General features: G+C 38.3%; 1 protein-coding gene across 9 annotated transcripts in view; it reads right to left on the bottom strand.

The window, feature by feature from the left end:
• Positions 1 to 16,309, bottom strand: part of BEND5 (BEN domain containing 5) — a 923,509-nt gene that overhangs the window by 329,444 nt on the left and 577,756 nt on the right. For 6 of the 9 annotated variants that reach the window (XM_032191936.1, XM_032191940.1, XM_032191943.1 and 3 more), the window contains one exon: positions 12,629 to 12,822. The exons of the other annotated variants lie outside the window; for them this stretch is intronic. In XM_032191936.1, the coding sequence (XP_032047827.1) occupies positions 12,662 to 12,822 (161 nt within the window). In that variant the 3' untranslated portion in view covers positions 12,629 to 12,661. Of the gene's footprint in view, positions 1 to 12,628; positions 12,823 to 16,309 lie in introns of those variants that run through there. 9 annotated transcript variants of the gene reach the window in all.

The raw sequence follows: 16,309 nt of genomic DNA, 5'->3' as shown, positions 1-16,309 counted from the left end.
TGTATGCTCTGTATTCTGGAGAAATGAAGCAAGACAAGGTGGTGCTGAGGCAGCAGAATAAATTATGCTAATCCGAACTACAAGGGAGGTACCATGTTGCACAGCCAGATGTGACTCTTAGTATTTATATTTTTATGAATGCACTCTCTGTACCTTGGTTCCTTAGGAGATTTCACTCTGCATTATCACTTAAGCTCACAATCACCCCACGCTTTGAGATTAATCTCCACAATAAACACCATGCTGACAAACAGAACTGGGGACATCAGGGAGAAACATGGATATATTTTTTTTTTTTCAGAGATATTTTTTCAGATATTTTTATATATTTTTCAGAGATATTAGAAATAAATGTGTAAATAAAAATAATGGCAAAATTCATCCTGGTGTTGCAACAGGAAAATTTTATGTTTGTAGTAGCCCAATAAAACATACCGATCAAAATATCAGTGGCTAAAATATCCAGGCTTCAGTTTGCAAAGCTACCCAAGAGTGGCTATGAAACTCAGTTCCCATTAAAATAATCTTACAGATGGCTTTCCAGATCTCAGTCTCAAGCTTGCATTGACATATATTTTCTAAAAGCCTTTGGATAGTCTCCTGATAAAAGGCATACAGTGTTATTTGACTTTCAGAGCACGGGACCCAGGATTATATCTTCAGTACTAATTTCTGACATAAGGTGTGACACTGAACCATTAACCAGCTCCCTATTTCTAAGCATTATCAGTCAGTTATTGCTTAGAAAAGTATTTAATCTATTGGGACAACCTGAATCTCCATTAAATGTTTACAAATAGTTTTAGAATAGGTTAAAATCTACATAAAAGGCACAGGTAGTTTTCATATGAGCACTAGTTAAGCATACACCCTTGGCATGAGGAAGAGGGAGCATGCTAGAAACATCTACTAATGGCACCACACTGAAGGCCTGCAATGATGCATATAACAGACGGAAAGAGAAGATCCCTCAAGATGACTTTCAAGAATGGAATAATGGAGGTGTGATTAAGTTTGACAATCTAAATACAAGTTCCTACAGACTGATAGGGAGTCTGGTATACAGCACAAACCCAAAGGAAGGATAACAATCTCAATAGAGTCATCGATTACCACTAAATTAAAAGTCCTCAGCATGACAAAGCCATGAAAAGAGCAGGAGATATTTCTAGAGAAAAGTATTTCTAGAGTGATAATGTCCCTGTATAAAGCACTATTACCACCTCAGATAAAATTCAGCACAAAGCACCACTGATCAAGTAAGAGACAAGTACAGAAGAAACTAAGATAAGCAGATGGATCAGTGATCATATCTTCCAAGTAAAATTTAAACGGCAGTTCAGTCTAGTTAAGGTAGAGTGGATGTGACTTCTCATAATCTCTTACAAAGACAAAAGACAAGACAAAAAAACAAACACACAAACAAACAAACAAAAAACACACTATGACAAGGTAGCAACATTTCCTCAGGAACAAAATCAAACTGAAAATAGGGTTAAAAAACAAGTCCTGAAGAATTATGTTCTAAGCTTATCTACCATTACATGGAGAAAGAGCAAAACAGGAACCTAAATTCAATAAAACCTTGGCAATTGACAGCTCTCTAGGTTTTGGGATAACCTATTTTAGCACAGCCAAACAGCTTCACTGTAAGAATTCATGGCGGAACAGACATTCTTGGAAAAGAGTACTATACTTCCCACTGCCAAAATGAACAAGCTGAGCTTATATTTTATAAATGTTTCCTTTCCATAACAGACTGTAATATTTACATTAATTCACCCTAAATGTCATCATTTTATTCCTCCATTAGGCTAAGCCTTCCAAATTAAATTGAATAATCTGATACAGAAATACAGTTGCCTTTGATGTGACCTGAAGTGATGCAATCCAGACTACAGCTGGAATCGTTACTTCACTGTTTATTCCCTCTCCCAAGGGAAAAACAAATATACATTACGATGTATGGATTCGTGATTTGTTAAGGTACTTTTACTCTAAAAAAATGAATCCTTCTCTGGATTTCATTGTATTAACACACTTTGTATCCATAACACTCGAGACAACATTCACATTTTCTACCATCATCTTTAATACAGAAAATTCATTTGTATCCTTCCACAGGCAAAAGAACTCTAGATGAATTTTAGGACACAAGAAAGAGTTTGGCACATAGCTTACAGCCCTGGGAGACAGTCAGGGATTCGCAACAACAGGACTTTTTGTCCCGAGCTCAGACTCCACTAACCAGTGCCGAGGGATTCATGGTTCTGCAAGGATGTAGGTCATGCCAGAGGGGACACACAGAGTCCTGCAGGAGCCTGGAGGCAATTAAAAGCAGTGATGCAGCTGAGCATCACCACAGGCAGTGAGAAGGAACTTCCCCTGAGATGGGAAATTGCAGTCAAGATCCATCTATTCATCCTCCATGTCTCTGACAAGAAAGGATGACTTGGTTATAAAGCCTTTCAGATGTAATGAGTTACTACTAGCAAAATTCTCAAAAGATGTCATGGGTTACTGAAATGGTGCTAAAGTATTTAATAAAGAGAAAACCCTGCAATAACAAATATGAATTCCTCTAATCATGCTTTTTAGACTGTATCCGGTTCTTCCAGTTATTCCATTTGGGGACTCTGACAGTACAAATAGATAACTCTCATATGCAGAGTACAGGCAATACCAGAAAAGAGTTTGATTGTTAGCTAGCAACAAAAGATCCCAAAGTTCTGCAGAACTGTCTAAATAGCCAAGATGTACAAAATTTATTGGAAGATTCTGAAAGAGGGAAAAATAAAATCAGCCAAAGATGACCTATTTTTGGTTTCATAAACAGATGGGATCAAGTTAGCATTTCCCTTCCAGTTGTCATGGGTTAGAGACCAGGGAGCAAACAGATACAGCTGCTCAGGTCCCAGTTATCAGCAGAGAAAAACAACTGCAGGTACATTCCTTGTTGAAGGAGAAGAAAATGCTAGGTAGCTTTACTGAGGAAAGAGCTTGAGGAACTTCTGACATGGCAATGGCTATAGAGAAGCCCATCCAGAAGTGCAAGTACCAGACTCTATAGTCTGTATATCATTAAAAAAATACACTTGACCACCATTAACTTTCATATTAAACATATAAGGAGCGTCTTAAATGCTACAGACAGTGCAATGGTAGATAACACACCACAGAAGTACTGGAGATCCAAATGCAACCTGATTCAGAAAGATCCCAGAATTGTCTCAGCACTATTGTCACCTCTGGGGCAACCAGCTCACACTGTCACCTGCAGAGGTTGGCAGGGCACAGCGGCTCTCCTCTTGACTAGCAGCATTGCCCTTTTCTCCCTAGCAAAGCAGTGGCACTAGCTGAGCTGCCGTAGGTAGTGGATGAGCTGGAACCCACCAAGGTTCAGACTATGATGAGACAGCAAATTCCCTCCTGAAAGAGAATGAAAAACTGGCAACATCTTGCACCACAAAGGTGAAATCTTTTGGGTACAGGTTCTACCTGACCTCCAGAAGAGGAGATAGGATCAGTCAGGTAAGCAGTGACCATGACAGCAACTTCTGCACCACCCATAACCCTGCAAAACATCACCAAGTCCTTGCCCAGAGTGGTTAATACCACAGCACTGGGGTGGGATCATACGAGAATCAACTGGTTTCCACGCTCAGCATTTCAACACGCACTGGAACTGCTCAGATCTTATCCCTCCCATCATTAAGCTTCTCATCAGTTAAAACCTACACAGCCCCTCCCGGGTCACGTGGAAAATGGCCACCCTTCAGTCACCCCCAGCACGGGAGGAAGCCCACATTAGGCAGAACATTACAAGTCTTTTTTTTTCTTGAGTTCATCAGGTGTGGGTCATCATTTGAACTTCACTGGCCCCGTGATGCTGTCTTGTCCATTCTTCATAAATGACACCTGGATGATCCAGTATGTGAGCTTTGATTTGGCAGAGGCATTCATTTCAAAATCAGGAGGAATCACAAAAATATTAATAGGCATTTAAAAGCGAAACATTAATTATTTTTCAAAAGGTGCAGTATGCAAGTTCCCTGATGCCTTTACAATAGCATTAATCTAAAAAACAAACAAACAAACAAACAAAAAAAAAAAAACACATAACATTTACAAGTTACTAAATTAACAGGGAATCTTTAGAGAGATGATGAAGGAAATTTAGAAGAAGCCTGTTTGATACTATTCAAAATTCTCAAATGAAGGAAGGGACTTCTTAAGGAAGGATTAATTAAAAGTTGTTTTTTTTTTTTTTTTTTTTTCTTTACATTGATAGAATTTGTGTTTACATATTTAAGTCTGTTTTGACCTTCAGAAATCTAGCAAATAATTTTTTTTTATTAAACTATCTTAGTGGAGGAATTTAGCAGTTCCTCATCTTGTCCCTGAAGTTAACTAAGGATATGATATGTTTAGCAGGCACAATCAAAAAAAGTATGTGCAAGCCCTACCTAAAGCAACCTTTAAATTATCAAAGTAGCCATAGCAAGGGTTGAGGCAAACTCTTCACCTGGCAGGTCCAATTCCTGTATGGTGGTTTGGCTGGAGACTCCAGAATGACACAATTCCAGTAAATGACTATGTCTCTAACGATACCCTCCCTTCCTTCTGAACACAAATAACACCATAATGAAAATGACTTTTCATCTTTCAGTTCGTAGGTATCACCAAAAGAAATAAAACTCCAAACCCCTCTGCTAAAGACAGAATAAAATTAAATGACAGTAAGATGACTGCAGCCTACCATCTTTTTGCTTTATCATTTCACTGTCCTCTTTTGTATGAAACACAGGTCACCTGTTGCTCTTTTCAGCTCGGTCCCACACTGTCACCCCCCTGCCTGGCTCAGCAGAACTCTCTTTTTCTCCCTATAGAGACAAATTAAGTGTGCCCCAAATTATAACTTGTGCATATAACATTCTAAAACAAAGTGTCATGTATCCTAAAACATGAGATAGTACACATCAATTAAACCCAATACTGTATTTAAGAGACTATCAACAATTTCTCTATAGACAGTACTTCCATGAAACTAAAATGAATTTGGGTAGGCATAAAGGAAAAATATTACAAAAATGAGCTGTCACCTAGAAGACCTGTAGTGGTGGAAGAGTAGAAGACGCTGTTTATTGTGAAGAATTTAATGAGGCAGAGTAATACTGAGTCAAGAGAATATTAAGACAGGCAAATCAAGAACCAGGAACTGGAAGCTAAGCCAGAAAAACTTGCACAGGAATAAGGCAGAAGTTGAGCAGTGAGATAGCTACCCACTGGAATAAACTACTAAAGGAAAAGATGGATTTTACACTTAAATGTGTTTTCAAGGCTGCAGTCCAGCTAATATTTCTCTTCAAAGGAGCAACTGAGGCTTTCCAGTGGGGGACCGCGCTATCTCATTGAATGACCCACCAGCAGACACCACAGCCTGCCTTTCCATCCATCTTCACACCTGTAGCTCAACAGCTGAGGTGACACTTCCCAACTGTCCTTAGATCACAGGATCCTAAAATAGCTCTTTCTTTCTGAGATCAACAGGTTGGCTGCTTTTCATACAGTAAATGGAAAAAGCAAGTCCCAGGAGGCAGTTTAAAGTCATAAATCAGTATAATCTGTCAAAGTGCCTAACGCTTTCCATTGCTCAGACTATGGAAATGATAACCCAAGCTCACAGGCAGTGCTATTAGGTGGGAAACCTCCAGGCCACTGGAGAACTTGTTTTGAGGACTGAACACTTGGGAAATACTACTAAAAGATCTATTTACAGGAAATTCTATCTCACCACTTTGAGACCACCATAAAAGAGTAAAATTTTCTTTTCTGCAATCTCTGCTTTAGCACAGCAAGAAGAAAAAAAATAAAATGCTGCTGTGTGAAGTCCCTGAACTGCAAAGTCTGTGTACGGTGACAGGAAGAGCTGCAGATCTCCTAAGGAAACACTCTAGCTCTGTGTCACTTATCTCCAGGAATAACAAGCAGGTATTTCACTTCAGAACCCTGCTGACAGCTTGCAAGGTGTGAATTGTGAAATGGTTCTGTCCCTTACAGCAAGCACATAAGACCATCTCCCACTCGCAAAAGAAACAAGCAGAAAAAGAAGAACAGGAAAACAGATAGGGCTGGCCAACACCAGAAAAATGATCAATTTGTGGATTTACATGGCGCAGAGTTATACAGAATAGCGGCATATTATATCTGTAAACATACAGCTGTAACTGCATGAGAGAGAGGTCCCTGGCTGGAGAAGAAAGCGCTGATTACTCTACTTGTTAAAGGTTAAATTCCTGGCACGTATGAGCGATTGGACTTTTTTAATTAATAAAACTTCTCACTGATTGAAACCTTAAATGCCAGTCAATCTGCTTGAAATTTTGCTATTTGGTTACTCACTTCATCTAAAAAAGCATGTATTAATTCTCTGCGGGAAGGTGAAAAGGCATACGTGACTCCTCCATGACCTGCTCCTAGGCAGCCTGCACCACCAGCCAGGGTCCTCCTCCTCATTTGTCTGCTGCTGAGTGGATCTCAGTTTCCCTTTAAATTTAGGAAAGCCACAGAATTGCACATATTTACCAACAAGCAACCTTTCCCCTTAGGGGAATATACCCTATGAACAGCCATCCCACTATGTTGTCCTGCCTTGTTCTAGCACGGAGGGTGATCCCTTGCACTGAGCTACACAGCAGAGGAGATGTTGTGACATCACATTCACTCCTGCTTACTGCCAGATTTCTACATCCTCAAATGCTTATTCCTGTATGGATATACAGTGAAATGTAGAACTTACATGAATGTACATTGGTCCTGGAACGATGAAAGTGTCCTTGCAACTACAAAGTAACTAGCAAGTGTCAAAGCATACCGACGTAAAAATGTAAAATCCCACTTTCAGGAGTATTTTTTAGTCATTTCATAACCTAAGACATTTTATAAAAATGGTAACATGGAACACAGTAACTCAGAAGTAGGCGCTTTGCTCCACCCACCTCCAATCCTGCTTATTTTGAGAATTATTATTTACCAAGCATTCCCATAAACCCTACAGAGGACTCCATATGGAAAGGGAAGAACACGGCACATCTGGATCACAGACTCAAAATGCCCAAATGGACAACTTTCAACTACCAGTGGGCTGACATTCCAAATTAAACATCGAGAAAAATGGATCCCATCAAACTTCTATCCTGCTAATACAAGAAAAATGGAAAACACATGGAAATACAATTTATTTTTAACTAAATTGCAGTTCAGTAAAATTATTTCTGTAAACATTTGGTAAGACTTTAGTATTTGACTGTAAAAGAAAGATTACGAAACTCTCCCATGTAAGGTTTTTCATTCATCTGAATCTCATGTGGAGGAGCCTGGTGCCAGCACGACGTGGTGCTATGAAGATGCTCCATCCTGCTATCCCAATACACCCTTTACATTCATTCTGATTGAACCAAAGGGTGTTCACAGCCAATTCTTCTGATAATCACCCCATCCCTGGAAGCCTACATCTTTCTCCACTCCAAAAGCATGAAACTGTAAGAGATGCATGAATATCAGCAAGCATAATTTCTTTTATTGTATTTCACAGGACTTTTAGCGATTATTATACTGCAACAAAAGCAAAGTCCCTTCCATTCTACCTCCTTTTGGTTGTTCAGCAAAATTTCTAGCCCAAAACATCGAAAATAAAAAACTAGTAGGAGTTTAGCTCCATTAAGGCTTTACTACCTGTAAACAAGGAATGTAAAGCTGCTGTTCTGCAAAACTTGGAGATCATTTACCTCCTTAGTAGGAGGAAGTTTATTCCTTTCCTCCCAGACTCACTTTCACTTCTGCTCTGACCCAGTCATAATGGAACTTCTGATGCCATAGGTGAGGTATTTCATGTTTACGATAAGCAACTGATGTCACAACCACGGGACTGTGATCTCACTCCAGGACTGAACAAGTGGGTATCTGACGCACAGAGTGAAAGTTATTGTTCAAACACAAACAGCAGAAATAATTGCAAAAGTAAAGCAAATGAACAGTCAAGTAAATTAATTCCTTTTTGAATTACTGTTCCTGTTTTAGAAGTCCAAATGACTCTCATTTCCTATTTAGAAAGCCTGAGGGGGTGAAAAAGTGTCCAAGATGGTGAAATTAAAAATTAGCTATTGAGCATGAAACATGCAATAATTGCACTTCATAGCATTTTTATTGCCTCAGTGTTGAATGAATCACTCTACAACCCCACACTGTTATGATGAAGAAAATGACACCAATAAAGTTGAAGCAATTGATGTTATGACTTCATCAATCCAAGACTAAAGGCATGCACATAATGACAAATATTTTTGAAGAAGACTGAGAAAATTACCACCTCATTTTGGAGAAGCAGAAATTTCATCTTTATGTCTTTCTGAAGATTAGCCATTTTCACACCAAAAGATGGAATATTGAAATAATCCTCAGCATTTCTCCAGATGACACAACCTTGCTTTCCCTTCCAGAAACCAGCCAAGATTTGGGTTTTCAAGAGTAATGAATGCAGCTAACAAACAGTAAGGCTACAGCTAATACAGCTGTCCTAATTCCAACATTTTCACTCCTTCCAGGTTTTGCATCAAGGTAGTATTATTTTAGCAATGAACTGCACTCGGCTTTATTTTAAGAAAGTCTACAAACTCTGGAAGTGTGAAGCTGAATTATCTCTACAATTTCACTAAAACCAAATAAAGTTCAATTTATTGCTACTTAAAACTTCCAAGAGAACAATAATCTACACTTAAGACAACAAAGCAGCAGCGCAGCAATCTATCAGATAGAACATCAAAGGTGCAGTGCACAGAAGTTACCTCCCGCAGGGAGATCATGTCTTCTTTTCGCAGTCATGCTCAACAGCTACCCAAATGCAACCTCAAATTCCTTCCGCTGGTAGCTAAACTTCAACATGACTAAATAAATAAGAACATTAGTCTGGCTGTATTAAAAATAAATAAATAAAATAAAATAAAAATAATGACAATATAACCAAAGCACCACCTCCCCTTCTACCTCTTTGAAGCATCACTAAATCCAAACCTGTTCTGTAACAGCTGATCCTGATGATTTTTTTTTTCTCTCTTCCATAAATACTAGCTTTCTTTTCCTAATTGAGTGGCAAGGCATCTTGACTGAGGTATTAAAATCTCTGTTAGGATTGTTTCCTTTAATATAATAGCTCATTTCCCTTATAAAATCATTAATGGAAAATAAAGCCCTTTTTGTTAACTCTAATCTTGCTTCCTTACAAGAGCGCCAGAGGCTTTTTAGTATGGATCAGGTCATGAATATTACAAACTGCAGCAGCAATGTGTGGCAACAAAGGACGCAGATTATTCATACAATAGTGATACCTTCTTTCTGTGATGGAAAAAAAAAAAAAAAGACAAAAAATAAAAAAAAAGAAACAGTATCCATTGATCTGGACAAAAAGTCAGTTCCTCTTAAATCAGTGTTTTCCTGCTACTTACAAAATCCAGGTTTACTGTATGAATTAATAGCAGAGCACAAACCTTAAAATGATGAATCAGGAGTACTACAGGCTGTGATATGTCCTATTTCATTTTATGTCAAAAAGTCTGGCCTGTTCCACGTGAAGTACAGATATAAAGTTAGCAGGTACTATTCTTGCTTAACGTTTCCTAGTAGACTCATGGCAGATAAATTAGGAACAAACAAAGACTATGTATAGGCAGGCACAATTCCCAAAGAATGAAAGCACCAGCAAGAACAGTATTGGTCAGAAATGCAATATAAAACAGTGAAATGAAATCCACAGCTAATTTATCAATCAGTACTTCAATTCAGAAAAGCACACCCCCGTAAAATGTGTATTTTTCCTTGGGTAATGCTGGAACACATGACAACTGCAGCCTATTTGCCTACTGGAAACAGACACGTAGGGAAAGACTTCTACAGTCTTTATATGAGTTCACAGGGAGAGAAAAAATGAGCAATAAGTAAATTTAAGTGCGAAGATGTTATTCATACACACCTGCTACCCATTAAAGAGCCCTCCACAAATTGCTTTACAACCAGCGAAAGCTTATTTCCAGAAATCCAAACATTTACTTCAAGTTAAAATACAATAAAGAGGTGTATTGCGTTTATGATGTCCTGTTCCCTTACTGTAACTTAGCAAAACTTCAGGTGATGCTCACATTAAATTTCAGTTGCCCGATCCAAAGGAATTAGCCCCACAACACTACACACTGTAGGGAAGTGAACCTTTCTGTCCTACCACAATACTCCAGTTCAACTCTGCCAAAAATTGCCTGCTGGACCTGGGGTGATAAATCGAACAAAGACTTCTAAGATACCTTCCTCAAAGACGACACTGACTTTCTTCAGCAATATGCAGGATTAACATCTAATGGGGCAAGTCTGTCAAGAAGAAACCTTGGAAAGAGGATGTTGGCTTTACAGACAAATCTCCGAATTTGGGGGGCAGGCTGGAATCCTCACTCTAATTAAATTCTAATCTGCTTTTCCCAGGTTTTACAAAACGCTGTCTCAAATAGGCTTATCTCCTAAGAAGTGTGGCACGATCTTCTCATTAAAGATGTTACAATGAAACACATTAGTACTAAAGGCATAAAAGACTGAGGAAATTATGGACATTTTCCCCCCAAACTAGTGGATTTTCCTAATACCACTTTTTTAAAGAAACACAATGTTGTACAATTACAAGTCCGCTTGAAAAGTGGGAGCTTGATGTTTAAGTGTTTTTCCAATGTTATCTCCATTTTGTTCTTTAATTAATAAAAGGATGCATGCACTGACATTATAAACACTAATTTGCTATTTAGCATCCCAAATTAGGAAGCATAAACATTTATGCACTTCATTAAACACTACCTAAGAACACTTTGAGATTAACAGGAGACAAGCTAGGCTGTTAAAAGTAATTTCAGAGTAAGCATAAGCCACCTTAAGGACACTCCTCCTCTCCTCAACCCTCGCTCCGAGTTCCCCCTGGCTCCATCCTGTTGGCACAAGCCCTTACGAAATGAACCTTGGAAATGGTGTGATCTGACAGCCTTGTGTAAAATCACAAGTGCCGGCTTAAGGGATGAGGCTGGAACGCAGGGCCACGGGCAGAGAAAGCGGGGCGTACTCTTTTGGCAGCATGACACACTTGGATCAGCTTAAGCCTATCACAAAATTGCACCTTAGAAAGCATGAAACAAATGCTTATGCCCTAAATTAAGACATCATTTAAGCACGTGGTGTGCAGGAATAGATGACGGGCTGCTTTCCCCACCTCTCCTGAAGCAGGCACTGCAGTTCCAGCATGCCACCTCCTCCCCTCAAGCCACTCCAGCCCTTGAAGGAACACTCGCTTTGCTCCCTTCCCATTATCTGCACACACAGGACATTGCAACAGGCTTAGCGTCAGGGTATGCCAGCACTAAAGGAAGACGATAACAAATGGCAAGTGTCTCAAAGCTACAGGAAGCAGATTGCAGTGGTAGAAAGAAACAAACGCTGATGTTTGAGAACAGACGAGCTAAAAGGTAGGTAGGTAATCACGCCTGTGTGTGGAAAATAAATGGAAAGTTAACTAAAATCACACATAACAAAACCTCAAGACTCATCAGAACAGGCCCTAAGTTATCTCTACAAATCTTCTTCTTAACATCCTGCATGAAACAAGAGTTAAGGCTATTTACTTTCAGTTACTGACAGTAAGATATAATTCAGACACAACAAATTATTCCTTATGTCTGTGTCGCATGTCTAACTTCAATGTTAAATGCTTTTTTTTATTTCTAATTCAAGTTTATGCTAAAAGTATCTGTTGTTAAATTACAGATTCAAGGGGCAATGGTACTAGATTTTCTGGTATACATACTCTTGCCATAGTGTAGCAATCTTTAAATCTTTTAAAAATACAAATATTATTTCAAAAACAGTAACACGGACATAGTTAAGAGCTTTGTACCATAACCAGAAATCTGAAAGGTGCCTTGGCGCCTGAAAAAGAACTGTTTTTAGATCTCTCTCTCTATATATATATATAAAATAAATTATCATGATTTTACAACTTATAGCTTTGGATGTTTTGCAATTATGACGGCAATAGTGATCTAACTACAAGATAGTAAGTGAAGAAGCAGCATTCTTTCTGTGTTTTTGACCAAATATATTGTTAGAGATTGAGACAAATATTTATAAAAACAAACGATTAAAATTTCAGTTCAGAAAAAACACTTTGTAAAATACAATAAAATCCTTTTCAATAGCAAAGTGGATTTTTACAGTTCTACCTTTTGAACAGATTTTTACTGCAGCCTAGATTCACTAACTCCAGTAAAACAAAATGTAGGCAAAATGGGTTTGTGTTTGCAGAATTACAACCTATATACAGAACTGCAGGTTACATACTGCATCTGATTGGAAAAAAACTCTGAAAATTCACTGTTTCATTGTGAGTGGACTTACAATCTATCTCACATTATTTAAAAGCAGATTACACTATAGTAAGGCTTTTAACAAAATTGCTCAAAAAATGAATCAGTTATAGAATGAGTAACGTTTCAGGGCAGCTTCTCCCATTAGCAAAAATGCCACACAAATTAAAAAAACAACACTTATGTAAAACACTAAGATTTTATTAAAAATCCAAAATTTATTGCAAATTGAACTTTGCACTTTCCCTCCTTTCTTCATTTTTACATGACTTATTGATATCCATGATTTTTTCACAGATGTACTTGTTGACTTTGGAGAGTCTCTGTGCAATTTCGGTTTCATCCACAGTTTCTTGTGCTATTCTATCATACAAACATTCTGGGGAGAAAAAAAAAAGAAAAGAGACATTAGTCTATTTTTAGAAAAAAATATAGCCCTGTTTTGGGCTAACTACTCGAGAGACAACACTGAGTAAGCACTGTGTATATTTGTTGCAAGACAACTGCAGCATTCATTGATTCACTGGCTATTTTGTTAAAGAGAAAGATTTTTCACCAGGGTTAAATCTGTGGCATGACAAACTTTTAGTTATGCTGTGACTACATTAAGAAGCTTTCTATACAGAAACAATGCTATCTCCAACATTTTACAATTTCAGTGTTGCCTGCTTAACTCTTGTATTTGTCTATATCTCCACAGCAGATTTAGAATCTTCTCCCACATGAATGTTCTCACCAGACCTGTTGTTATTTACAGGTCCCTGTGAGTCACTTCTATCATCACACCTTTAAGACATTCAGTAAATGATAATGCTAACAAGACAAGCAATAACCAGTAGAAGGCATTTAGTGATCTATTATTATTATTATTTAAATCTGTACAACATACATTAATGTCTGCATCTTTATTGCATGCCCTGTCCCTGGGCATACTTTGTACTCTGCTTTTATTAGTAGATTATTCAGTGCGAGAGCCATCTTCCCGCAGATTTGCACAATGCACTTTGCGGACTCAACTGTAATACAACAAGCAAGTAACAGCAATAACTGCAAAGCAATGAGGACAATGAGTAGAGACAACTCTGTTCCTCAGTGTCAGTAGTTTCGTGCCAAGACTCAGCACAGGTTACTGAAACTGATGCAACACACTCAAATCCTCAGAGACAGGCAGGTTTTGCTTTTTGGTTTCATAACCAGAACAATGCATTTTGTTGTGTAGGCTACTAGTAATAAACAGCTTCTCACACTGATTAAACAAACTCTGTTCTGCTTTGCCTAGTAATCTATTCCAGTAGCCATTTATTGCTTCATATACAGAAAGCCACAGAGATTATCACTTAATTAACATAGTTTATAACGTTTCTAATGCATCACATTAAAAGTTATGAAAATTAAGTACTATGCGTGCTTCGTAGTTCATTTTGAAACCTCTCGGAAGTTTTATAAAGGCTGTTTTGTGTTAACAAGGTTTATAGCAGTGCTCATGCATCACACATAATTTCTTTATTACATAGTATACAGTAGAGAGTTTTTAAAGAAGCTAGAGATATCAGACACATGAAGAGCTAATGTTATCACTCAGAAATCTATCTTAAATACATTAATCTGTGCCCACCAATGAGAACATCTAAAACAATGCGAATTTTATGTTGCAAGATATACACTGAATATAAAATAAAACCATTCACCATGCAGCCTGATAGCTGAAATGCTAATTATCACTAAACTATGATTTGAAATACGAAAATAAGAAATATGAAATAAGAAGAGGCATGTCACTGAGAGCCTGGAGATATCCAGCATGTCTGTAGGACATAAACTTGAATTTCATCAGTCTCAGGAATACTGCCAAAAGGTTGCAGCAGATACACCTAGTAAGGTGAACTTCCAGTAAAATAACTGTTACAGCCACAATGTCAAGCAAAGAATTACTTGACAGAACTTACACACCAGCTGTGATTCTTAAAGTCAGTACGACCCAGATAGATCCGTGAGTAAAGATTATCAAAGTTCCTTCTCTTCCATTTCTACGAGGGGCTGCAGAAATCATCATTTAGTAGTTACATAAAGATGCTCGCTCAGGGTCTCCAAAGAGTGATTCAGGGGTTCTGCTTTTGTCTTTTGATTGCAGAGAAGCGTAGAGATACCCCTTCTTATTTCTGACTTAACCAAAGATCCAAGTAGACCTCAAAGACTAACGAGGACCTAAACTTCTCCGTGCGATGCCTGACCAAGTCATTGCCCAACTAGCTTCCTCACATTTCACCATTTGTCCACTTGCTACTCTTTTTTTTTTTCTTCTTTATTTCTCCATAACATTATAACTTTGCATTTGATTACTTGCAGCTTTCCAGTAGACACTGCTGACATGATGACCTGCTAACATTAACACAAATGAAAAGGACACAACGATGTGGGAAATCATGTTTGTACACTGCCCAGTACCGCTGATACAGGAATTCTGTCTGTTGCCACCTAAAAGTACTGGCCATGCAGTTTAACTGGCTCGTGAGGAGAGTGTGCAGTCTTGAGTCCAACAAAAAAGGAGTCAAAGACAAGGTGAAAAAAAAAAAAAAAAAACACTGAAAAGAAGAACATGGAAAACCAGTGAGTAGAACAGTAGAATTCAAATGTGGGTTGAGGCAGGAAGCAGAAGTATGACAGAAAACAGAGAAAACTGAGGAGGTGGGGAAGAGCTGAATTGCTGGGGTGTGTAAAGGTAAGGAAGAGCACAAAGGGAAGGGCTCCATCTGCCTCTCACCATGTGCCTGCTGGAGTGCACTCCCAAACTATCTGTAGTCAAAACAAGATGAGTTAGAAGAAAGCTAGCATTTAAACAGTGTAAGCAACACAGACTGGCCCTGACTGAAGTAAAAGAGCAAATTCTCACATAAGCAACCTTGCCAGCAGCACTGAGAAGCAACAGCCTCCAGCTGGGAAACTTGAAAGCTCTTTCCAATGAACAATCATCCCTTTTTACTGTGGGTTTGTAAGAGTGCATCTGTATACTGGGTGACCAATTCTCTTTTCCATTAGAAGCTGAGAAGGGTAGCCACAGCCACTGAGTGGATTCCTTACGCAGCCAGCACATCACTGCTTTACGTGTTTACCAATAGAGCCCAGCCAGAACTAGAAATTCAGTATGGAACAGCTTGCATTTCTATATTTATTCTTGAAACAGATTATTGGGGGAAAAAAAACAAACCTCTTGTATTCATTTCTTACAGAGTAAGAAAGACAACAGTAGGAAGATCAGCTCCCCACAACACAGACACAGACACATGCACAAACTCAAAGAGGAATTGTATTGCTTACTTCCAAAGCATGATACTTGCAAAGCAGATTAGAACTGCTCTTAAAAGAGTTCGTAGTTAAGAGCACATAGTGACTAAGAACAGGACATACAGAAAAACAAAGCTCAAGCAAATTGCAGAAGAAACTATAATAGGGAGACTTCTTTCAGCCCTACTGCAATTGAGCCTGGACACAAAACCTAAATCCAAATTAGGTATTTATTCCATGAGGAACTGACTCAGTTCTAACTTTAAAAGAAGCCTAAAATACCAAGAGAGACAGAAATGAATGTGAAACACAAGCATGATGATACAAAAGGACCGAAATTCACTATTCATTTTAAATACAGAAGGCCTGCTCTCTCTATGTACTACATGCATGGACTCAGGCTTGCAGTTACTAAAAGTGTCATTGCAATTTTTCCTGCCAGATAGGTCAGTGATTTACACTTCCTGTTCAAATTCTAATTCATGCGTAACATTTAATTTTTACTATTTATAGTTTCTCCACTTTAGAGTGTAAAGCTATTCTTTCTCAGCTCTGAAGGCATGCATATTTTTATAGTCGCAGCT

The sequence above is a fragment of the Aythya fuligula genome, chromosome 8, assembly GCF_009819795.1.
Source record: "Aythya fuligula isolate bAytFul2 chromosome 8, bAytFul2.pri, whole genome shotgun sequence".
In the NCBI taxonomy this organism is placed as follows: domain Eukaryota; kingdom Metazoa; phylum Chordata; class Aves; order Anseriformes; family Anatidae; genus Aythya; species Aythya fuligula.
The sequence above is the reverse complement of the archived record's forward strand: the minus strand, read 5'-3'. Positions and strand labels throughout refer to the sequence as shown.